Source organism: Dermacentor variabilis, chromosome 3 (genome assembly GCF_050947875.1).
Source record: "Dermacentor variabilis isolate Ectoservices chromosome 3, ASM5094787v1, whole genome shotgun sequence".
In the NCBI taxonomy this organism is placed as follows: Eukaryota; Metazoa; Arthropoda; class Arachnida; order Ixodida; family Ixodidae; genus Dermacentor; species Dermacentor variabilis.
Genome location: NC_134570.1, coordinates 228,476,935 through 228,501,335, shown reverse-complemented (window position 1 = coordinate 228,501,335; position 24,401 = coordinate 228,476,935). Strand labels below are relative to the sequence as shown.

Genomic DNA, 24,401 nt, shown 5'->3' with positions numbered 1-24,401 from the left:
ATGCAAGTGCCGCGAGACGATTAGAGTGGACATCCAAGCTCCAAAAAGAAGGAAGAAGTGAATGGCTGCACGAGAGAAATAGCACGAGGCACAATCTCGCAGTGTTCGGACCAGGCGGGCAGCAGGTCTGAGCTACTTAGCCTGCTGAGCATGACTTGCATGGCAAGGTGTGGAGGACTGCGTAGCCGAGCACAGATGAGGTTGTCCGTCGTACCAGGGCTCCAGCTGCTAGTGTTTGAGACGTTGACTGACCCAAGGGCCGCCGGTCCGTGAGCTGCCGCACCTGAGCTCTGCCGAGCAGTGTTCCAGTCTGACACAGAGGTGGCTGTGCTAGACGCGATCCTCACGTGCGAATGCCGCATGCAGGTTACGAGAGGTGTACAAGCCGAGCACCGAGGCCGTGCTGGACATGGCGGCTGCTGCTGCTGATCCTGAGCATCACATGTGTCCCGAGAATCGTGCTGGACAGAACCTGAACATCTCGCCATTGCAGCTGACTTAAAGGGAAGCTGAAGAGTCTGTCGAATTCAATAAGACTCTCATATACGGATGCGGGAACCTTATAAACCATGAAGGTAAAATTTTGGGGGGGATTTTTCACTTAGGAGCGACGCAATCGTCGGTTAAAATTGTGCTGTAGCTCCGCCCCCTGTCGAGCGCCGCATGCTGCTGCTGACGCTGACGATGCGAGCGGAGACCGGAAACCGTGGCTTAGTGACATCAACACTGGTGTTCCGCTCCTTCACAGTCTCCGCGACCGTGCCTGACCGGGCTTATTTCTGCGTGTGTGCCGTCCTAATCTGCTTCGCTCCACCCAACATTCCTTTATTTGTGTGTATATAGGAGTGGTAGTCGACGTGCGCAGCATCATTTGAACTTGTAGGCAGATCATGCCGGCGTTCTGTGCAGCCTATGCTTGCACGCACACCAGCAGCCGCAACGATGTTCCGATGTTTCATTAGTTCCTGCAAGACAAGAAGCTTTCAGCTAAGTGGGAGGCTGCTGTGAAGCGAAACAACTTCAAGCGCTCAAGAACAAGTGTTGTGCTCTAACCACTTCCATGACGATTACTACCGGAGTTTATCAATAATCCGTGCTTCGGGTTCTCCTAAAAAAAAAAAATAGCATGCTGAACGGGAGGTGCATGTTTATCGTCCATCCTTGACGCAGGTTTCATCGCCAGGCGCCGCGAATTTTCTATTCGCACGTGTGTTGTGAAACAGCCTGCATGCAGCTACCATAACGCAGTGCAAGCGTAAAGTTTGCATGTGTTGGAAAGCCTGCTCACGCCAAGACGCTGCGCTCCCCCTTCTCTCGCACACATAAGAAACCAACCATCTCACGTAGCCGACAGAATTCGCCGGTTGCGAGTAGCGTGCGGATGGGGCGCTGATGAAGGTTCTATACTACACGTGCTACAACAGCCGGTAAACATTTCCCGCGTTTAAACCGTCTGTGTAGATTGCCGACAGCTTTGGGGCAGCGCACAAATGCTGAAGATTGCATCACCGCTTACATTCTACGAGGAGGCATGCAGGAACATAACACTACAGTTGTTTACCCGGAAACGTACTCACTGGAACGCTGAATGCAGCTTAGCAAAAAACATACTTGCCAAAGAACATTTCCAACACAAGGAGATGCTAACACTTCACCTTCGTTCGCATGGAAAGCAGTGCTTGCACCAGCATTTTTTTGCTTCTTGGAGAGGCCGGCTCTTCGCAATTGGCTCGTACATGTAGTATGTACAAGTATGTACGTACTTGTAGTATGTACAAGTATAAACCCCTTACAAGTGATCTTGCACGCAACAGCGACAGCGCTACAAGCGAGGCGATGGCTGTCGCGTTCACTCGTCATCTGCAAGCCGAACTCCACGCGAGCGACAACTTCCCGGTATAAGGGCAGCAATATACGTGCAGAAACTAGCATGACGCATGCTTTATCAATTTAAGTTGATGTATTTTACTGAAGAAGGAGCATAAAATATTTCTGAAGGTCTTGCACTAAGTTATTATTCTTGCACGTGTAAAATTCAATAGTTTGCTCGTTCCGTGCGACAAACAGCAGTATTTGAGTTATGTACATCCAGTTTCGGCTTCGCACAATTGGCTAATCGCTCATAGCATTTCCGGGCGACGAGCGACGAGTTCTAGATTTCTAGAAACGAGCGATCGAGCGACAACACCGAGCGATTTGTTCAAGCGACGGCCCGTTTTGTCGCTCGAAGCCGTCGCCTGTCACAGTCGCGCGCAAAATCGCTCTCGTAGAGTTTGGACTTAACGCCGAACTCCTCAGAGAAACGCAAGCTCTCGAAAATTTCCATGACCGTATCAGCAAAACACCACCAAACTACTTTGCACCGTGCTTCGTGTGTAGCGGCAGCAGTCGGTCCGGACGAACACCATTGTTGACGTCACGAGGCGCCCGACCAATCACAGGCGGAAACAAGGCGTGCGAGCTGGGCGTGTCTGCTGCTGCACTTTTCGTCAAAATAAAATATGTTTGCGCTTTCTTTCGCTCAATTTCGATGAGATATTCGAATTCAGAGGGTTGAAAACCACGGCATACTGCTCTTCACTCATTTTGTCTGGAAAAGCTTTCAGCTTCCCTTTAAGAACAAGAACCCTAAAGTGCTGTGACGATGGAACCGTGAGCCTCTCAGCACGGGACTGCTTTAACCCGTTTATCCTCGTGTGCTGTGTGGATGTACTGATAGCAGTTACGCAGCTGATTAACTTTCTTTATACAGTTAAAACTCAATCTCTTCGTTGAAACCGATTTTGCGAAGTTGTCGATCTAACGAAAAAATTTTCATTCCCTGGCCCACAGGGTTCAAAAATCCACCTGAATCAACGAAACAAACTTGACTGAACTCGATTTAATTACGTTATTGCTGAAATAAATGAGTAAAAAAAGCTGTGATTTCAGTCTAATTTTGACATAGACAGGTTCTTCTTCGAGCGTGCGCTCTAAAGCTATCACGTTAATACATATAGGTGCCATGGTCACTTCCCTAGCTTTATTTTGACAAGGCTGCACAATGTGTCCATGCACGGAACAGCTAACTCAACACCGCCTCGGCAGGGGCGGTGGTGGCTGCTTTCATTATTTCATGGTTTATGCGACAGATGGCTGGATTAGCAGCAAATACAATGCCACAGTAGTTTTTGCACGTCGTTACATCACAATTTGATTTTGAAGGACTGAAAAATTCCTTTCTCAATTTTACAAACTTCCCAATTTAAAGAAATAATTGAAGCGTGGCCATCACATCGTTAAGTCGAATTTCAACCGTATTCTTTTAAGGTTATTTTCATTTTTTGAATGAGGACACCACCCACTCGACCTCAAGAGCAACGACCTCGATGGTCCGAATAAATGTTCTCTCTCTCTCTGTCATATTTTTCAATGTTCACAATAGAACAAGGTTCCCAAATGACTCTGTCTTTCTTCCACATCACTGTGCACCAGAAAAAGTGCCGAACAGTCCTAAATACTATACTGTGCAGTCCAGACCATTCTGCAAACATTCTGCCTGCTCATTTTACTGTTGCTCATTGAAAGCTACCTCCGAATAGAGGAACAGATAAAAGTTATTGCGTACCAATACTCCACTTGGCATCACAATAATGCAATTTTGCCTCTCTCAGCTAAGCACAGCATGCTGCTGCGAACACATAATTTCTCCTGGCACAGAAGAGGTGACCTGTCCTGGCTGTGTGGCAAAAAGCGAACAGGGTAGGTGTCTCACGTTGTCTAGCACCTTGGGGCGCTCAAAGTTTTGCAGGGCTTGAAGAGATGTACTCGAGAATAATTAATTGTTTAGCTAGATGGTCTTGCATATCTGACGAGGAAGATTAGCAGAAACAAAAAGACAACTTGCACATGCAACTCACGCACAATAGCGCTTGTGTTTATCTTTCCTTCCCATGTGATTTGTCCTTTTTGTTTGCACTAATTTTCCTCACCAACAATTGAAGCAATGCCACTGGTGTCACCAGGGAACTCCGTCTGGTGCCTGCTGTTCTGAGCTGTGCCATGCTCCTCTCTTTGCCACTAAATCAGGTTGATCGGATCACACAGTGCTAATGAAGAAGCTTAGCTTCATTACACTGGCTTGGAAAGCATCGCCGAACAATGCATGCGCACGAGATGACAACTTCTTGCAAAGTACTTTCGCACAAGGCAGCGCTGTGTTGTTCCTGCATGTCAAGAAAGGTGCCAAGCCACGTTCTGCAGTGCCATCTACAGAAAACAACACTCACTGGAGCCGAAGCCAAACTTGGCATGATTGGCATGCCACTACTTGTTAATTCTTACATTTTCTTTTTAAGCATCACACAGACAAATATGGCTTACATGATTGCACCGAATGTCAGCACGGTTAGTGAAAATATCATGGTGTCGACTACATGCGCACCACTGACTTGCCAGAGCCGGAGTTGTCGACTATCTCCTTCGATTGTTCTTTTATTTTTCTTCATAAATTGGACCTCTACAGCTCTGGTGCATTAGTGACCTGTACAATCTGGCTGACAATAGCCATCCCAAATAGCACCCCTTTACTGATCTCAGCTTATCCATAATTTCATTAACCAAGAGCATTTCCCCTCCCCCCTCCCCCCCCACAGTAAGTCGTCTAGTATTGACCAGTGCCTGTCATACCTCTCGACTTCACGGGCAGTGAGGCCGTAAGCAACGTAGGAAGTGCCTGCGCAGCCGTATCCCTGCAAGGTGCTGCCCAGTACACCCAGCTCTCCCAGCTCATAAACTATATCCCGGTCGAAGGTCTCATGCCGGTTGGCCAGAAGCACGCGCGGCTGCAGCCGTGCCTGGCAGTAGTCACGCACCGTGTCTCGCACCAAGCGCTCCTCCTCGGTAAGCTGCTCCTCCAGCAAGAATGCGTCACGGTGGTCAAAGCCTGTGGCACAACAATATAATGTTTTGCACAGCAGAGCAAAAGAAAGCCCTCAATTGTTCTTAAAGAATAGTGCGGCACTAGAAGAGAAACTTGGGCAAGTTGGTGGTGATTCACATTTCAGAAATTAACAGTGCAGAACAGACAAGGAGAACACTGGCACTGTGTCGTGCTCTTCTTTTCCTTTTCCCTGTCTGTTTTGCGCTGTTAATTTTCTAATAGTGTGGAAAGCATACACCCCAAAATTGAGTATGCCTCATCCATTTAGGATCCTTCTTAATTAAAGTTATCTCATTCATGAAATTGTATTGCTACAAAACTGCATGGTCCACTTCGTTTATTCGGATTATTCACCATACACTAGCATTTCTGCACAAGAAGATTGCATTCAGCTTGATGATTTGTGACATTAGACAGTTTTAGTATAGCGTAAAACGCTTGCATTAGCGCTAGCGTGCTACACAACGCTAACGCAAAGAAAGGCTGCACTGCGCGGCACAAGGTAGTGTTTTAAAATAGCGGAACGGAGAAAAGCGCTAACGTTAACGCAAACATATACGGCGCCATCTAGATGTAAAAACATGAAATACTGGCAAGCCAAATCCACAAGAAATGTCGAGCTAATTCAATGCCGAATCCGCAAGTGTGTCCCTAGGTCAAGCTTGTCCAAAGCCACAGTCGCTGCGTTAATTACGCATGTAGGTATTTGGTTTCAGTGTTGTTTTGTCGAGAGTCGCAAAACACACCAATTATTTTTAGCATGCCACGATCGAGTGTTCCGTGGGACCCATATTACCTGTACTTTCTAAGTTGGGATGACATAGACGCCCTCATGCTTCGGGAACGAGAGCGACCGCGCAGGTTGTACATGTTCTCAAGAGGCGGCCTGCTCAATATCGAGGTGTATTCCGGAGGGGACGTTTCGCCGGCAATTTCGCTTCCAGATAGCGGATTTCCCACTTCTTTCCACTTTTTTGCAACAGACGCCCATCTTGACGTCTGTCCGAATGGGTTCAAGGCAAAAACCTCGTTCAGCAGGTTCATGTCGTCATCGTTAGTAAAGCACACACGCATTGTGACCACTGCACCGACCACACTACTTTGTTTTGCCGCAGAAAATGTGACATGCATCGGCTTGACATGCGGCTTTACACCAAGCGAACGAGCGCAATACACTTGGGTGCCATCTCGAGGCGGATACAGCCAACATGAGCAAACATGAGCAAACCTACTCGTTAAGCCTACTGCACCGCTAAACGAGAATGTATATCGTAAACAGCGTCCATTTGTCACCTGTACGCCACTGTCGAAGCATCATCACACAAATCTAAAGCAAAAACGAGCATTAGTTGGGAATGAATGAGCCGAACAGTGCAGGCCGACGACTCGATAGATCCGAAGCGGGCAGCTCTCACTTCGACTGGCGCCGCCATATTGCCGTACGTAAGGCTCCCTTTGCGTGCGTTAGCATTCACCGCTAAATCCTGAAAATAGCGTACGTACGTAAGAGCTCCAGCAGCGTTTACGTACAGCGCATGTGCAGTGTGGTGCACGCAATGCTAATGCTAACTAGACAGCTTTGGTTTAGCGTACGTAACTATAGCGTACGCTATACGCTAGTATATAGCGTACGCTAAGCAGCGCACGTTTTCTACAATTTTAGTTGGCCGGCGATATCTTCGGATCTCAGAGGCCATATGCCGTCGTTGCAGCTATTTCGCGCCTGTAGCGATAGGTGGTGCTGACATCTCGAACGTTTCTTTCGTTAGGCTTCGACTCGTTCGAAACGAGAAGCGATCTTGAAAACACCACGAGGTTATCCATAATACTGTGTCGTCGAAGCGGCCTGAGACTAAGCGAAAGCCGTTTACACAGTCATTTGCCACGAACGAAGTGCATTTTACAAAAGCAATGCCAAATTCAATTCGAAGCGGGCAGCCAGGACCACCACCATGTTTCCCGCAAACTCTGCAAACCCCGCAAAAACGCTAACGCTAACTCGTTTGCGTTGCGTACGCCTGCTATACCCGCTATTTCGTTTAGCGTTGAGTGCATGCGCAGTGACGACCCTCTATTTTTTAGCATATGCAATGGTATAGCGTACGCTATACTAAAACTGTCTATTCTTTGCGTTTGCTGCTTTACGCTATACTAAAACTGTCTATTGCTGCAGAATCGCTTGCCTTTCACTGCTCCATAAGCTTTATCATCACCCGTACCTTGACCAGATCTTTGAACCACCCAGAGGCTTTCTTTCCCACACAGATCATTCTCTTAGGATAGAATGTGTAGTTTGCCTTTGATCACATTATGCTAATTCGTTCATCCCCTGAACAATAACTAAATGGAATAACCTGCCATCACACATTGCGACTCAAAAAGATTTCCTATCTTCCCAAGAACTCCTACACAAAGAATTAATTTGACTGCTTATTGTGTACACCTTCACTGCTCGTTCACATATATATCAGCATACAAATTACTTGTTTACTGTTTCGTTCAAACAATCACCTAAATTGTGACGAGAACATGTTTTCTACCACTTTTTTCTGTAATTTGTGCCATTATTACATATTACTTGTCTCTGATGAGCACGTATTGGTATTTTTATTTTCAATTTTGTATTATGTTTTTAATGCTTGCAGTTCCACCATTTGTACCTTTCTTACCCTCACTTGTAAATCTTTTTCATTTGCAGATTTATTGCCCAATTTTGTATATTCTTGTAGCTTTTGTATAATACAGTTCACCTCACATTTTTTTAATTGCCCCCCCCCCTTTCGAGGGCTTGTAAGGGAATTGTAAAAAAAAAAAAGCAGCCTCAATTTCCTATAATATGTTGTTTCCGCTATAATGCTTTGCTGCACATTTTTGTAACAAACAAAGATTCTGCTTGCAAGACTTCAGTCTTCACTGTGCCTGTGGCATTTATTCTGCCTTGCAGTAATTGTCATGTTTCACTGCTCTAGGTTGCAGACGCTAGGCGGAGGCCCACTAGTATCATATAGCCTTACGAAGTCAAGGCCAAGATGCTAGGCTGTGCCTTGCAAACATAGCAAATGTGTACAAAACAGCATGTTTCAACAGAACATCCCAAAGTTGTTAGCACTAAAGCCAGTTAAACACATGGCATCATCTACTCAGCCATGCAATCATCACAACAGTATCAACAAAAGATGGACCTCCATTCAACATTTTCATAATAACCAAAGCCACTATTATTTTCCAAGAATATGCTACCAAATACTAGTCAACGCTGCTTCCAAATTTAAATCCCTTTTGAGCACACAGGAAAATTTTTAGTCACATTTTTGTCCTGTTAACTGTCCCCTATGAAAAAGAAAAAGTATTTGTTGTACAATCTCTAAATAAGATGATAGTGCAGATCTCCCTTATTTTCAATGGTATATAACATCTTTATGCATAGCTTGTTTACAATAACTTGCAGTGCAGTTTTAGTCCAGATATCAGGAATCCGCAGTTTTTTTTTTTTTTTTTATATGCTCCTACACAAGACATTTTCATTTTTCTTTAACATGTATAGGAAATGCCTACAAGTGCTTGGTGAAAACTATAGTGGCACTAGAAATTTACCAGTCATTTAGAAGATATGCTGCCAATGTAAGCCACAGAGGAGTTGTCAACCAAATGTGCGGTAATGACAAGCCTGCAGAGGTGCAACATGGGCTAGTTGGTAGGGCACATCACAGCTCAAAAAGACAGGACATGTCAAGTGCTGCATATGCATCCTCTTACTATAGTGCACCAATTCTGTTTGTGGGAACATATTCAATGTCCTTGCCTTACCAGTTTGCTAATAGGCACATCATATTGGCAAACCTAAATGGATGGTTGGCAATACTGCTGCAAAGTAGTCTTTGAGGGTAAGCTTTTAAGTTGCAATCATGCCACAAGTGGTTTGGCATTTATTTCCATGAAGACTTGTACTGGACAAGATGCCAGTCCACATAATGACATCAAAACAGTAGGCATGTAAAGCAAACAGCCATCATGGTTTAAATGCCAGCTACCTTCGACTTCTGTTGATTCAATGTTGACTTAACTAAATGCTGGTAAGTGCAGTTCCAAGATGGGACAAAAGAAAGACACAGAAGCACAGTACAAGCGCTAACTTGCAACTAAATTTTATTGTGAAGGTTTCACCTAGTTAAATATGCAGCAGACCAGGATCATGCAAGCTCTCTGTCCATCAAGCCAACCAATGTGTCATATCAAGAAGCATATACCGTATTTATTCGGATCTACGCCGATAGTTTTTTTTCAAATAATCATATTTCAAACTCTAGTGTCGGCTTAGATTCGAGGATTTTAAAAAATGCGCCAGTTTTTCATTGAAACTGCTAAATATGGTGCATAGCTAGCGCCATCTAGAAAAGTCAGTATCGCAGCCACTACTAGCCGTGCGATAGCCAACCGTGCACAAGTCAGGTTGCCATTTTGACCTGTGTCGTGTCGGCCATATGGGTGTGCGGCGTGGTGTTATCGCGATGGCACCAAGCAGGAGATGCCACTACAGTGCCGCTTTCAAGCGAAAAGTTGTGATAGCTGCAGAGGCATCGTCGAACCTTCAAGCCGGGCGGGGCTTCGGCGTTGACGAGAAAAACGTCCGTCGTTGGAGGGGACAACGACAGCAGCTTCTTGCGTGCGCCGCAACGAGGATGGCATTTAGTGGACCAAAGAAAGGCCGTTACCACAAAGGGGAGACAGTTTTGGCCGACTTTGTTCGGACGCAGTGAGCAGCTACCTTTTCAGAGACAACAGAAGTGCTCCAAGTGAAAGCTAGGGAACTTTCGAGGGAGCAAGGCCTAACGCCAAAGTATTTCAAAGCCAGCAGGGGCTGGCTTCAGAAATTCATGAAACGCTTCGGCTTCAGCCTCCGACGTCGCACTTCAATCACCCAGAAGCTGCCAAGCAATTTCGAAGCTGCGATAGAGAGAAGCGGCAGGATAAAACCTTGGGCAAATCAGCAACGCCGACCAGACAGCTGTGTATTTTGATATGCCAGTGGCGTACACCGTGAATGAAAACAGTGCCAAGGAGGTGAAGGTGCCCTCTGCGGGCTATGAGAAGCAGCGCGCAACTGTGATGCTGTGCTGCACAGCTGATGGACATAAACTCCCTCCTTATATGATATTTAAAAGGAAGTCACTGCCTGCTCGAGAAACATTCCCAAGAAATGTCATTGTGCAGGCAAATGAGAACAGGTGGATGACGGGTGCAATGGTGGAAGGGTGGATTAAGATTGTGTGGCGACGGCGTCCAGGAGCGCTTTTGACAAAGAACTCACTCCTTGTCGTTGACTCTTACCATGGGCACTTGATCAATAATGTGAAGGCTGCGCTTGCCCAAGCGAACAAGGACCTCGCTGTCATACTGGGTGGCATGACGGGCCAGTTGCAGCCACTTGATGTCTGCATCAACAAACCTTTCATGGATCGTCTGCGGAAATATTACACGGACTGGTTGACTGACTAAGACCACATGCTAACGGCAACGGGCAGCATCAAACATGCATCGCTATCACAGCTGGCGGGCTAGGTAGCTGCAGCATGGGACGATATCCCAGGTACTTTGATCGTGCACGCCTTTAAAAAGTGCATCATATCTAGTGCACTTGACGGTACCAAAGATAGTGCACTGGTTGAAGGTGACAGTCACAAAGAACACAGCGACAAGTTTAGCAACCAACGACGACACTGAATGAGCTCTGCACATTCAGATTCAATAAATGCTGTTTGCATTTTGTGAACGCTGTGCTCGCTTTTTTTTTTCGGCCTACATTTGAGGTAATATATATATTTTTTTTTGTTGTTGGCTTCGGACTTTAGGGCGTCGGCCTAGATTCGAGTAAATATGGTAGATTACAGCATCATTTCTAAAAACTGCTTTTCTTTGCTATGCAACACAACCAGCACATCAGCCACACAGGCGCTTTCTTTCTAATATGATATGCCTCCATGATTTCTCTGGCCAAAGCACTGCCACTCCTGCCTAGAACTCGAATACCGGAAAGAATTAGCTCACAGGGACAGGACCTACAATGCATCCACAAATGAAAAGAAGCTTTGTTAGCTACAGATCGCTCATGTTCCCGAACCCGATCACTGACAAATCGGTCGGTTTGTCCGATATGTACCTTTCTGCACTTAAACGGAATCTCGTGCACAACGCCAGTGGTGCATGTGATGTATGGGACGGTATGCTTCTTTCCATAGGCAGGTTTCCTCAGAGGTCCCAAAATGCATGGGCACAACCCAGCAAGCTTGCATGGTGCAAAAAACACAATAAGCCCATCGTAACTGTTTGCCACATTCTTCAGGTTGTGTGCAACCCTATGAACATAGGACACCACTTGCGGCTTTTTTGTTCATAGAACCTGCCGAGGTATTTTTCTGCCCTTCAGATTCTGAAGGAGGGTCTCGGACAAAGCTGTAAAAATTGAGCGAGGGAAGCCAGTAGCCCGTAGGTGCTCAATCTGGTAAATTGAAGCTATCCTGAGCCAAGCAAGCACAAGACTTCGCCAGCACAGACTCAAGAAATTCTGCGAACACATGCAGTCTTGCTGCCTGCGATATTGTCTAGAAGAAAATGGCAAGATGGCATACCAGAATTCTACAGGGATTTCTGCTTACAATCCTTTAGTTCTACTGGAGTGTTACCACTGCTCAACGTTTGCTTCTTTTGACAACGATTTGCACATCCAGCGAAAGGTGTCCAACCAACTAGCTCCGAGCAAGCTGCTAAGCAAGCTTGCCCCGAATGCACAGTACCTTGAACTGATAGCACATCAACTTGAATCCTTGGTGGCAGCAAATCCATCTCCATGTCATTCAGAATTGTTGTTAGCGCCTGATGGTCTATTTCAACGACGAATAGGAGGCCTCAAAAAAATTCGTGAAGGCGCTGTACAGCCCACATGACAGCTAAGGCCTCCTGTTCTGTCTGGCTATATCTTTGCTCCATCTTCATGAACGAGTGTGCAGCTAAGGCCACAGCAGTCTTTCGCCCCTTGGCTGATCCTGCATCAGGACCGCCCCGAGCCCAAAAGAACTTGCATCAGCGGAGACCACCACTGGGCAAGTTGGATGACAGCAGGCCATGCAGGTTTCCGAAGAAAGCATGCCTTTTACTTTTTCGAACGCTGCTTGCTGAGGTGGCCCCCACAGCCAGGCTGTCCACTTGTTCAGAAGTTCTTGAATCGGGGTCAATGTGACCGACAGATGTGGCAGGAATTTTTCAACATGATTTAACATTCCCATGAATCTTCAAACACCTCCGACATGCACAGGTGGTTCCATCTTCTTAACAGCTTCAATTTTAGCTAGATCTGGTGAGATGCCATCTGCAGAGACCACAATGCCCAGAAATTCGATGCTTGACACACCGAACTTGCACTTTTCCTTATTTAGCGTAAGCGCTGCTCGGCGTAACTGATTCAACACCTTGCCTAGTCTTATGTCGTGGTCTTCTTGATTGCAATCAAACACCAGACTATCATCAATCATGTTAACCACGCCTTGCTGGTCCTCCAAAATGAGGGACATCCGGCACTGAAAGTGCTCTGGTGCAGACGTAATGCAGCAAGGTAGGTGGCAAAAGCAGCACCTGCCGAAAGCTGTTATGAACGTGGTAAGTTCATGGCTGCATTTCCACCAGCCTGACCTGGTGAAAACTAGATCCTGCTTTGAAATCACGTCACCGCTCCGAGGTGACCCAGAACTTGTTCAACCATAAGTAGGACTTGTCGCTTCGTCGGGACGTACTTGCTCAATTTGGTCAAGTCCACGTATAAGTGGTAGCTACCAGAGTCTTTCCACACCACTACCACGCCAGCACACTATCCTGTCGGCTTGGTGATCCGCCTGATTATGCCCTGTGTTTCCAACTTGTTGAGCTCGCATTTTACAACAGGGCACAACAGGATGGGTATCCTTCCTGGTGTGCTTGCAGTGCACTACTACTTGCCACAATGGTCCGGTCACAAAAGACGACGAGGTCATGACCAGCACACTGACAAGCAGTGGTATCGGCAGAATCAGGCTTCCACCTGATTGAGCGGGCTCAGTTAAAAAATATAATTTGTGGACACCAGGCACCAGCATCTGTCTGGTTTTTCTTAACTCACATGCTCAAGGAAAATGAAACAGCCCCTGGCTCTATGCAGATCTCATACGATTCCTCCAGCATGTCGAGTCCTTTGAACAGCTCTTGAGCGAGGCCTTCAGTGGTGGACCTCTCGTCCGGAGTCATGCGTCCTACAAATTTGACAACTTGCAATGCTTGAATGGCTGGAAAACCCAGCAGAGGCACTGTTTGCGAACACACCACATACATTTTCTGCTCAGCTGTTCACCCCCTCCATCTCAAGGTAGCCCAGAAGGTACCCAAAACCACCAGCGGCTGCCCTCCGGGGCCTGTTAGCTCAGCTTCTTGAGGATCAAGACGTGCAGGAATTCCAGAGAATGTGCTTGGTACAACAGAAACTGCCGTGCCACTATCAACCTTGAACTTGTGCAGTGTCCCATTGACTTCCACATCAATGTACTTGGCCCAGGTTGGGCAGGTTGACCGGGCCAACTTCATCCAGCCCTATAGCTGACATTGAAGAACGACACACAGCCGCAAAGTGGCCCTTTTCTTTTGGGTACTTATTGCAGAGAGCACATTGTGCTGGGCATTCCTTTCATGGGTGGGTCACTCTTCTACAATAATGAGACCCATCAACTGAGGCTGGAGTCGACGAAGCTTTGGCTGCTGCGGGAGGTGTATGTCCTCACTTTTGTAGCATCCACGCAGATGGACAACAGCGCCGCACTCCCACCAAGGGAGTCGCGCACAATACGCTCCTTCTCAGTGCCTTGCTGTTGGCGCATCTGTACCAAAGCTTCTTCGAGACTGAACTTTGAGCACCCGCACAGCTTGTCTGAGAGCCTGCTGTCGAGCAAGCCGACATCGAAACGGCCATGCACTAGTCTTTCCTCAACTTCCTTTGAAGGGTAGTTGCACCGTGGGGCTATGCCCAAAAGTAAGGTATAAAAAGCATCTGCCAACTCACCAGGTGCCTGTACCCGCCGGTGAAACCTAGCACTCTCATACATCTCGTTTGCCAGATGAATGAAGTAAGAGTCAAATTTGCCAGTGACTTGCTTGAAATCTGCCATTTGCTCCTCCAAGACCTGCAGCGAGCTGAGGACTCCTCTTGCATGCGGATCCATGGTGTACAGCAGTGCGCAAATGCGCAACTCTTCATCAGCAGCATACAGGCCCGAAACATACAGGTAGTCTTCGAACTGGACAAGCCAGGGCCCTGGGTTGCTGAAGTCAAAGGGCAGTGGAGCCTCGAGGTTCACTGCTGCAAAAACGGGAGCCAGTGAAATTGCTGGTGCACCTGGCAAAGAATCATCTGTCTTCTTATCATCGTTGTCCATGTTCTGTTTAGATTACTGCTTCGACTGCGCCTGCGACTCTTATTTGCAATACGTTGCTGCTGAGACACCCCTTTTACCGCTGCGAAAGAAGCCGAAGGACGACCACTTCTGACCCCATGTAGTGAACGAAGCAGCACTGCATGTCACATACTCAAAGACGGGAATGTCTGCTCACTTTATTGCTGCGTATTTTATACAGGCCAACAGAACAACAGAGTGGATAAATGATAAGTAGCGTTTAGTGACGTTAGTAGGGTTAGAAGTACCCTCTACACTACACAGAGCAGCTGTGGGAAAGGGCAGTTTGATGAGTTGACAGCTGTGCCAGCGCCAGAGTGTATGTCATTAGCAAGCATTCCAGCTGCATAGGCACGTGCTAAGGCCATACGCAACCAATCAGAGCCGTTTCGCTTCTACTAGAGAGGGAAAGGAGAGGAAAGGATTTTGTGCGCACTGCCGCCGGCTTCATTTCCATTCAGTTCATTCTCGGAAAACGGATGGGACGCCCACGCGTTGTGCATTCCTCCAAGGAACAGGCAGCGTTCGACGAGCGGCGGCGAGAACTCGCCCATGGAAGGATTCGCTGTCAGTGCGCCAATCCAGCTGGTAGAGCCCTGTTGAGCCCAGGCAATCTGACAGCAACAAGAGGAAGATCCTGAGCTGAGGGAGCAGGAAGCCGAAGCCATCCGGCACCGTTACCTGTGGATTACTTAACCGTGACGAAGGTCAGGTGCACGCAGGACAAGCTTCATTTACCACTATCTTCTGGTATGGGAAGGGTTGGCGATCTTTTTTTTTTCGATTTCGTAGATTGGCACTGGGAAAGCATACATAACAGGAATGTATCAATGAGGTTGTACTGTATATGAACAGAAAAAGAAATTGTAGAGGTCGTGACAGTATATGTCATGCGTTAGGCTGACACTAGTACGTGGTGCCACCTGTGAATTTGTGTGTCTATATATACTCATGCGCAATAAAGGGGGTGTGGTCTTTTCGTTGAGCCAAGAAGCGCCTCCATGTCACTCGGTCCCTGCGTGCCCGTACTCTCGCGGCACAACCCACGCGACAGAAATGTTGCACCAAATAAAACAAAACTTTCCTTGGCAGCTAAGCCACAATTCAAGAAGCAGGAGAGTCTACTTGGGAAGCATGCACACCCAGTTAAGTACTTTGTTTAATCCCTAGATATCGCAATTTCTTGTTTGAAAGCAATAATGATGCGATGCTTGCACATTCTTCTGGTGCAAACAGAATTTTTTTATGGATACTGGTAAGCTCAGACTATTTCAGCTTGACAAACATTCAATGCTTCATGAAGCTTACTCTGTTGTTCTCAAATTGCTGCATATTAGCCCTCAAACTTACTCACTGATATGTGCCCACATGTGCAGCTGGCAGTGTCTACCACAAAAAGCCACAGCAGCTGCTATAGATAAATACAAGATCGGCCTCCACTGTTCTGATCTCCATGAAAAAGGTGAGAAATGGGCACACAACTTTTTCTGCAGACTGATCGTGCACTCTGCATGGCGCTGGTGGGCCAGCATGCCTTTTGCCATCATGCAATGACAAGGAACAGCTCTGCTGCTCTATTTCAGTTCTTTTTGCTGCTAAGAATGGACACAAAAAGCTTAATATGATTTTGTGTGGGTACAGCTCGAATGACAGAAAAGAGCATCTCTTGCAAAAGAGTCATTAACAGGTATGTTGCACAACTTTATAAAAAGGTGATGCAGGGCCCCACTAAAACACAACTGCTGCTGTTACAAAAAATGAAGCACTTTAAGAAAGCCTTCATGAGAGCAAAGGAGGCTGGTCCAAATGTGTGTGCTGCAGCACCACTCACGTTTCGCTGAGGAGGCAGCCCGACCTGATGAAGTGAAGGTTAAGTATGAAGGCTAAGGACAGAAAGGCCACATGAAGCACAGAATATTTTCACTCATTCACATAACTGTATCGGAAGCCTAACGACCACCCCCGACTACATTCTTCAGTCTTGTAAGACAACAACAGTGCCACTAACTCTTCTGTTACCATGCCTATACAGATCGACCAATTTGAATGAGTTTTTCTAAGTGTTGGTAAACACTTTCGTTGGAATTCTTCCACTAAAAACATCACGCACCATCTGAAATGACAACATAACTTTAACTATTTGCCACAGTTGACAATTTCTGGCAGACTGAGGAGTCTGGAAAAATAAAGCTTTGACTGGAGCTATCATCGAAGCCAGCCTCCAGTGCTCCTAGCACTTGTTCAATCAAAAGCCGAAAAAATGTGAGCCTTGGTCAACTTGGCAACATAATTTTTACAAGACTGTAGAAGTGAAGAGAAAGATGCTTCTATCAGGTTGCCAATTTTCCAATCCGACTATAGGCTGTTTTAACAATGCCACAATAGCAGATCCTCACGAGTGTGTGTAATCTTGATAATTGTGTTAAACTAATATCAAGCGTAACTTTATTTTCCCGACCATGGGTTGCTTTTATCCATTACTCAGCTCTTCAACAGCATATGCAAAAATTATTACAAGCAATCTTTTCCGATGTGTGAGGTGTTCACTCACATACGAGCAAGCAGTCGATTTCGAACCAACTTTTGACAGAATCTTGACTAGCTGCCTCATTTATTACGTCTTGAACGCTGCCTGTGCAAGTGCCCTTATTCACTACTGTACAATATCGTGCAACATTCCACATTACTGTACAGCACTGTACAAGAACTGAACAAAGCACATGGAAGCTCCAGAATCAATTGAATGCACACTAGACTGCCTTGCTTGCACAGAAAAGCTGATCAATCGCAAAAATCAAGTAGGTATGAGGAGGCTCCTGCATGCTCCCTGACCTGACAACCATTGTATTGCAAGCCTAAAGAATGCATTGAAAAACGAACCAGGTTCCAGCTACAATAAGTAAAAGCAAATGCTCCTCGTGCAATAGGAACATACCTGTTTTCACATTTCCAAAGCTACTGCTTTACAACATTGCATGGGCATCACTATAACTAGATTGACACCAACAAATCTTAATTTTTTTTTTTGTGTGTTATCTGACTTACAAAAGTTGGGAACTAGTAACCAAGTGCATATTTTGTATATTTCAGGTTTTTTTTTTTTTTACTCTCAGTACTTATAGCAAAAATAGAAAATTATTACTTTCAGTCGTTTTGTTCAGGATCATCTTTGAAGTTTCACATAAGAATTCTCAAAAATTTGTCTGAGCTATTATTACTGCTGTACATCTATTCAAAACACCATTGATCAGGCTATAATTGTTGTGGCTACTATGTCTTCAAGTAACATGTTGAAACATAAAAGCACCAAAAACAAACGCATTTCTAGCGGTCACAGAAGAGTTATACCCCAATCAGACGGGCAAATTCAGTGGCCCTTGGAATGAGTGCACCTCGCCTTGAGTGTCACTCTGTCAGATGATTTGGTCCAGCGACACTTGCTATGAGGTGCACTTGCCAGCAAGTGTGTTCAACAAGCTCACTTTGCTATGCTAAACTGTGTAGCCTCAACAGCAGTGCTCAAGAATGTATAAATAAATGCTCACAGCAGAGCCAGCACTAACTTAACAGCACGTTTTTGTGTTTTCAGATGTTATGAGCATCTTTACGACATTGGTGAAGCCAAAATAAGCTTGAAATGCCCATTTCCAGCAGATTCCGCCAGTTTGACTCTTTGGATATGTTCAGTGCTTGCAATGGCTTAAAGAAAATAGATTTGTCAATGATATTATGACATTTTTATTCCAAAACTTCCTATAAGCAAGCAATTCTTTTTGCAATAAAAGAGTAATCGTATTTAAAACTCAAAATGCTAATAACTGTATCAAACTGGACAATTCTAAATTGTCATTGTCATCAATCCCGAATGACACTTCGTTTTGCCGTCTAGCACCACGTTTCTGAAATGACACTCGGCGAGGCGAAGTGCACTTGCTCGAGAGTGTTTGCCCACCTGGCTTGGGCATTAAGAAGGGTCTTCATTCAGGATGACTGCAGCAAGCATATAAGAATGGGTAAACTTTGAACCCGTCACCCATAGTATGGGTGCTGCATGCAAATGGGCTCGTTAGAATGTCAACCATGGCCCACACTCGTTCAGTCCATTTGCCTTCTGACTGTGCGCTGGCTTGCCCGCCACCTTGTGCAGCCCAAGAAAGCTTTATGTTCGCAAGTTAACAACCACTGCATTACACAAACCGATCTGCCTTCATCCAGCCTCTGCCCAAATGCTTGTAGTCCTTGACAAGTGCACCGCTGCCTTAAAAAATCTGGTCTTAAGGTTAGTTTCGACTCTTCTGTGAGCATGCATTTATACATTCTCGAAGCATCACTATCAAGGCTGCACACTACAATGCACAGCTGCGTTGTTCCCCTGGGCATTACCTTTTCAACACCTGCGCATCACCATTAAAGGCAGCAGCATTGCTTTCCAGTGGGCTAGGCAGCATGCCGATAAATCCCCACACTTATTCAATCATTATTTGTGAAAGTAACAAATTGCTGTAACTTCTTTACCTGCCCTACTCTATACCTGGTGCGAGTTGTGCTGCTCAGCCCACATTTTTGCATTGCTATGATCGCCAGACCTGCCTTAATGAAGGCAGGCCCAGATTAAACCACAAAGACTGCACGAAGGAGCTATTTGACACAATAGAAACATGTGGAGCATTCTAAATTCCCTTGAATGTCACATGATAAGTGTTTCTTAATTTGAGATTTCACACATTGCACCAGCATCTTGTTAATTTTTTTAGCAGATTAAGGCTCTGTCGTCTCACTATCTAGCATTTTTTGGTTTCTAAGAGCTGTGTACAAGCACACATGGGTGAAAATGTAGTCAACCGTGACACCATGTTGTGCCTGCTGATCTACGGGGTGTTTTTCTTTAGCTGCACCAAATTTTTAAAAATTGGTGTAAAAGTAACTGGTGTTCCAGTTGCTTTTATGCTTCAATAAATGATACAGTGTTTTTCTTTTTAAATCAACTGGAATGTCAATGCATTTCATCGGACGCTTAGAAAATTAATATCTCAAAACTGGTGCAGTCATGAGAATTCGTTCCAAGTGAATCATCATCATCATCAGCCTGGTTGCGCCCACTGCAGGGCAAAGGCCTCTCCCATGCTTCTCCAACAACCACGGTCATGTACTAATTGTGGCCATGCCGTCCCTGCAAACTTCTTAATCTCATCCGCCCACCTAACTTTCTGCTGCCCCCTGCTACGCTTCCCTTCCCTTGGGATCCAGTCTGTAACCCTTAATGACCATCGGTTATCTTCCCTCCTCATTACATGTCCTGCCCATGCCCATTTCTTTTTCTTGATTTCAACTAAGATGTCATTAACTCGCGTTTGTTCCCTCACCCAATCTGCTCTTTTCTTATTCCTCAACGTTACACCTATCATTCTTCTTTCCATAGCTCGTTGTGTCGTCCTCAATTTGAGTAGAACCCTTTTAGTAAGCCTCCAGGTTTCTGCCCCGTAGGTGAGTACTGGTAAGACACAGCTATTATATACTTTTCTCTTGAGGGATAATGGCAACCTGCTGTTCATGATTTGGGAATGCCTGCCAAACGCACCCCAGCCCATTCTTATGCCTTGCAATACCTATGCCAATACAATACAATATGCCTTGCAAACTCACTGGCTATAATTCATAGATTGAAAAGTGGCCGTAATGTTAATAATTAAAAAGTTAACATTTATGCTAATTATTTAATTATTTTCATTTCTCATAGAAGTAATGGTCGCCTGATCGAGTAATTTAGATCAAGGTTTAGAATTGTGCTATCTGCCACAGGTAATTTTTAAAAATTTGGTGCAGCTACGGAAATAGAACGCATGCGATGCAAAGAAACTTTTGAAGAGGCTTTTCCTCTGTGTGTTCACAAAATGTGCGCTAGTTAGTTGTTTTACTATACATGGCACCTTAATTGTTGGAATGTTTGTGAAACTCCAGTTAATGCAGCTTTGTGACTTATAGTGGCTGGCTTTAGAAATTCCATGGCCTTTCTTTACCTAACACAAAGATGTCATGAAGAGCACTTGTGACCTTCCCACCTTGTCCTGTCGTTCTCTCAACTTATGAACCAACTGTTCCATCTATTTTATGTGTTTCTTCTTTTTTCAGAACTCTGATTGGCTAGCAGGAAAAGCATGGCAGTTTTCCTCTGATTTTAGTAGATCTTTCCCAGATATTCACATCATGATTTCATGCTCTGTACAGCACATCTGTTAATCTGTTGCCAAAGCCTCACAGGGACAAGACAATGAAGGCAGACAAGATGTTGACTTTATTTTATTGTATTATAGCACATGTCCTCACAAATTTTGCCTTTTCGATAATTTTTTTACAATTTACAGAGTCCACTCATGGCATTGAGCTGGCCACTACACACCTAACAAGCCAACCTCAAGCAACTCTTGACATTAACTGCCTAACTGCCAATGACAAGATAACTGGTGAATTTTCGGCAATTTCTGCACATGTGTGTGTGTTCAGTTTCTTGCAATTTTTACAATAAAATTATACAGAATGACTTGCAATTTTTTTCTCTTTTCACTTCTAAAATATTTTTTTTTTCCAGAATTGGTCACGGCAGTTAAGGGGTGAAAGCTGGTGGTATGAGCTAGCCAGTGCTTGGGTGCAGTGGATATAGCAAGCTGTTGATTATGCTTTCATAATGCATGCCACCATCCTGTGCCAATAAATGTGAATTTGTATTATGTTATGTTATATTCTAGGTCTGTTAAAGTGCTTCAGGGAAAAAAATATGCAATGAAAATAACTAAAACGAACCATTAATGGTAAATTATTTTCTAATGGCATGGTTGCCCTAGAAACAAAACGGCAAACCTATTTTTCAAAACATATATATGCTCAAAGCATACCATTTCACCACACCTTGACTCTTGGCAAGAATGACCTTGTTGACCATAGTGGTTCTTAGAGAGCACGAGATGCTTACGCAAAATTTAAGATCGATGTGGCTATCTCAACCTATTCATAAACTTTTAGCAAAGAAACATTTTTTCTGTCTTTATTGTATCTTTTATCATGTCTGGCGCATTATGATGCACTCTGTTGCATCACGTACATGGCTTAAGAACTAAGGTGAAACACTCATGCTGCAGTAATTGACCAGCACTAAATATCTGCTTAATGTTAAAGTAAATTGGGACTACTAACAACTATGACCTCGTACCCCATTTCTTTCCTCAAGCGTTTTAACAGGCCTACAGTATCAAAAAACAACAACAAAACAAATGGACATTTATTGAAACAGGAAGGTGACATACATTATGAAAGCATACTCAACTGCTTCTGCCGGCAAGCTAAACAGGAGACTCTGATGCTTGATGACATTTGCCTCTGTTTGGAGACAAGTTGGCCACAATGAGGCAGTCATTGCGTTCCTTCTTTCTCTAGAAGGAAGGAACACTGCCAAGAACCAAAAGCATAATACTTGTTTTTCGAGGCGCTGTCAAGCCTACCACAACCATGGTTGAGTAATCCAAGACGTGGCAATGTCCTAAAGATATCCGAAGCCATGTTAAGAAGCTGAAGTACAACAAAAATAGTGACCATGAACCATGGAAAAGAATATTTTGAACTCAAAGCAGACTTCTGAATGCCATTTGATCTGAACCGTTTTGTTCCCATCATCCTGTTGTCACTAAACTGTTCACTGAAACTGAACGAATACTACTGAATACCTAAATTTTCAAGGAAGGTCAAACCCTTGATCAGTATTCCTAAAGTATGGCAGCTTCGCATCTCTGGCTTCCTGGGTTCATGAGTCTTCACCAAGGAGGTTAAAGAAAAACTCCTGGAGTGGAAACGATAACCCAAAGGTAAAGTCGCACAGGAGGGGCACAATAAAACTATAAATAAACAATAAATGGCAAAGAAGCGCTTTTCGCAGACTTCTCATGAGTTAATCAATCTCCTCGGTTAATCGTGGCTTATTTTACCTGACATATACTTATCTACGTGTATCTCTGTATTACTGGGTTTAATGCGAAATATGAATATGCTGGCATATTGTGTTGGGAAGAATGTCATCAATATTCTGAGGAAGTTATAATTTTCGTTGGGAGCAACCAGCTTCTATTTTCTAATTAGCCACGCATTATAATAACAGTCAAAGCACTTAATCTGTAATCTGTCTGAGATCACCAGACAAGGTTATTTATGATGAAAGAGGGGCAAGCATTGGCTTCACCTTTCCTTGTAAGAAGCTACGGGTGTTTCCACGCTAACAGTTTTTCTATAACCTCCTTGGTCTGCAGAAGCTTCCACTCTCACTTCCGAAGGCCCACACGAAAGTGACTCCCTTACCTCATCACTGTCAGCATATAATATAACATACAATTTCATCAGAGCCCGACGCGCGCAAGTTCGCGCGATCTATGTCAGCTGACCATCACGTGATTTGGAAAAGTTTTAGAAGGGGCACAACACAAGGATACAAGACGGCCTCGTGGCCGCGCCACGCAGCAGAATGCGTGCCACCGAGCGCAGCATGGTCGTCGCCCTTCGCTGCCCTTCGTGGTCCTCCGGCAACAGGTGAGTAGCACGCGCGAGCACAGTACACCCCGTGATGTTGCCCGGCGGCCGTTATCAGGAGTAAGAAATCACTATCGGGGGCGGCGCCAGACAACACCTGGCGGCGCAACGACACCACCAAAGCAGAATATCCAAGGACCACGGGTAACGCTGAACTTAGTGAAACAAATTGGCGCCTGCGCTACAGTGTACTAGAATAGGGGCAGTGTGGCAGTCAGACGGCGGAGCGCGCCACGCACCAACGTTCTTAGATGTACTTCAGTTTCGCAGCTCCCTATGAGAGCCCATTGGCCGACGTGGCCGCAACGGGTGTCACTGAAAGTACCGGCGCTGCAGTCGCGTCTTTCGTCATGCGCCGCGCGTCGTCTGCTCCTGCTGCGACGCGTCGTTTGCACCAACAGACCTGTAGGCGCTCATCCGACGGTAAATGTAGTTTAGATATGCAGTCTGAGTTTTGTGAAAAACCTGTCGCGCGTAAGTAACGGGGACTTCACGGTGTCTATGCACTTTCGGCGCTGCGGTGACGCATCTCTCACGCAGCGCGCATCGTCTACTCCTGCGATGTCATCTCTGCGGTGGGTCGTTTTCCCCAACTGGCCTGTGCCGTTCGCTCTTTGACGACTGTGTTTTGGCTGCTGAACAATATTTTATGCCAAGGACCTTTGAATGACATGTCTTGCTAGTCTTTAGAGGCTGCATCTACACCGCAAATGAGCGGTCGTGCACTATGATTCTGCTTTTCAACCAACTTTTTCCCTATAAAAGCGCTACGGTGCTCCCTTCAGCGGGGGCTTTGTTTTTTGCTGCTTATTCTTAAGATGTGCATTAATTAAAGACGGCGAGCGCCTGTGCAGACGTAGGGACATTAACGCATCACGCCCAGCAGTCGCTTGAGACAACGCTGTGGTGAATTGATCCACACCCGTCAACACTTCTTCGCCTAGTAAATTTAATGACACATGTATTTTTTATAGTTGTCCGCGGATATTATGGGACGTGCAAATGAGTTGGACGTGGTCTGTGAGCAGTGACAAGGACGAAGTTAAATACTATGAACATATATTTATTTAGGTCAAAGCTTAATTCATTTTCTTTTTAACGAACAAAACAAACAACAAACACAGTGACACTTTTTATTTACTTTGTGCCCCAAAAAGTAATTTTGAGCTACTTTTGCTCAAAGCAATCTTGCTCTCTTTCTGGCTGCTTGCACCTGTTCTGTCAACGATGCCTCACTGTTCATTTTTCTGGAAAAGAAGTGCGTGCGCATGGCAAGATGGAACTTGATGACATTAGCAGTCACCTCCTCATAATGATTATCACATCCTAGTGCCGGCACGGATGCTTTGTCTAGCCCGTCCAGGATGCTCCAAAATAAGTCACCAAAAACTGCGTTACTGTCGAGTGTGTGACGAATTATTTCTTCTGTGTGTTTGATGACGGTG

The 24,401-nt window shown here is 45.3% G+C and overlaps 2 protein-coding genes across 3 annotated transcripts in view; both read right to left on the bottom strand.

The window, feature by feature from the left end:
* LOC142576686 (glutaryl-CoA dehydrogenase, mitochondrial) overlaps window positions 1–23,238 on the bottom strand; it is an 88,762-nt gene extending 65,524 nt beyond the window's left edge. The window contains exons 1-3 of one of the 2 annotated variants that reach the window (XM_075686919.1): window positions 22,860–23,238; window positions 16,220–16,243; window positions 4,669–4,924 (exon numbers count right to left, since the gene is read on the bottom strand). In XM_075686919.1, the coding sequence (XP_075543034.1) occupies window positions 4,669–4,924; window positions 16,220–16,243; window positions 22,860–22,914 (335 nt within the window). In that variant the 5' untranslated portion in view covers window positions 22,915–23,238. The remainder of the gene's footprint in view (window positions 1–4,668; window positions 4,925–16,219; window positions 16,244–22,859) is intronic. The other variant, XM_075686918.1, reaches the window with a different exon arrangement.
* LOC142576688 (uncharacterized) lies at window positions 9,871–16,209 on the bottom strand. The gene is made up of 2 exons (XM_075686920.1): window positions 15,070–16,209; window positions 9,871–15,002 (listed from the first exon to the last, which is right to left on the bottom strand). The coding sequence occupies exon 2, from the start codon at window positions 14,368–14,370 to the stop codon at window positions 13,663–13,665; it is 708 nt and encodes a 235-aa protein (XP_075543035.1). The 5' UTR covers window positions 14,371–15,002; window positions 15,070–16,209; the 3' UTR covers window positions 9,871–13,662.
* Window positions 23,239–24,401: the final 1,163 nt, after the last annotated feature.

What these genes read in the sequence shown, in the direction of transcription:
- LOC142576688 (XM_075686920.1), bottom strand. Translation starts at nt 14,370, where the DNA reads ATGGACAACGATGATAAGAAGACAGATGATTCTTTGCCAGGTGCACCA.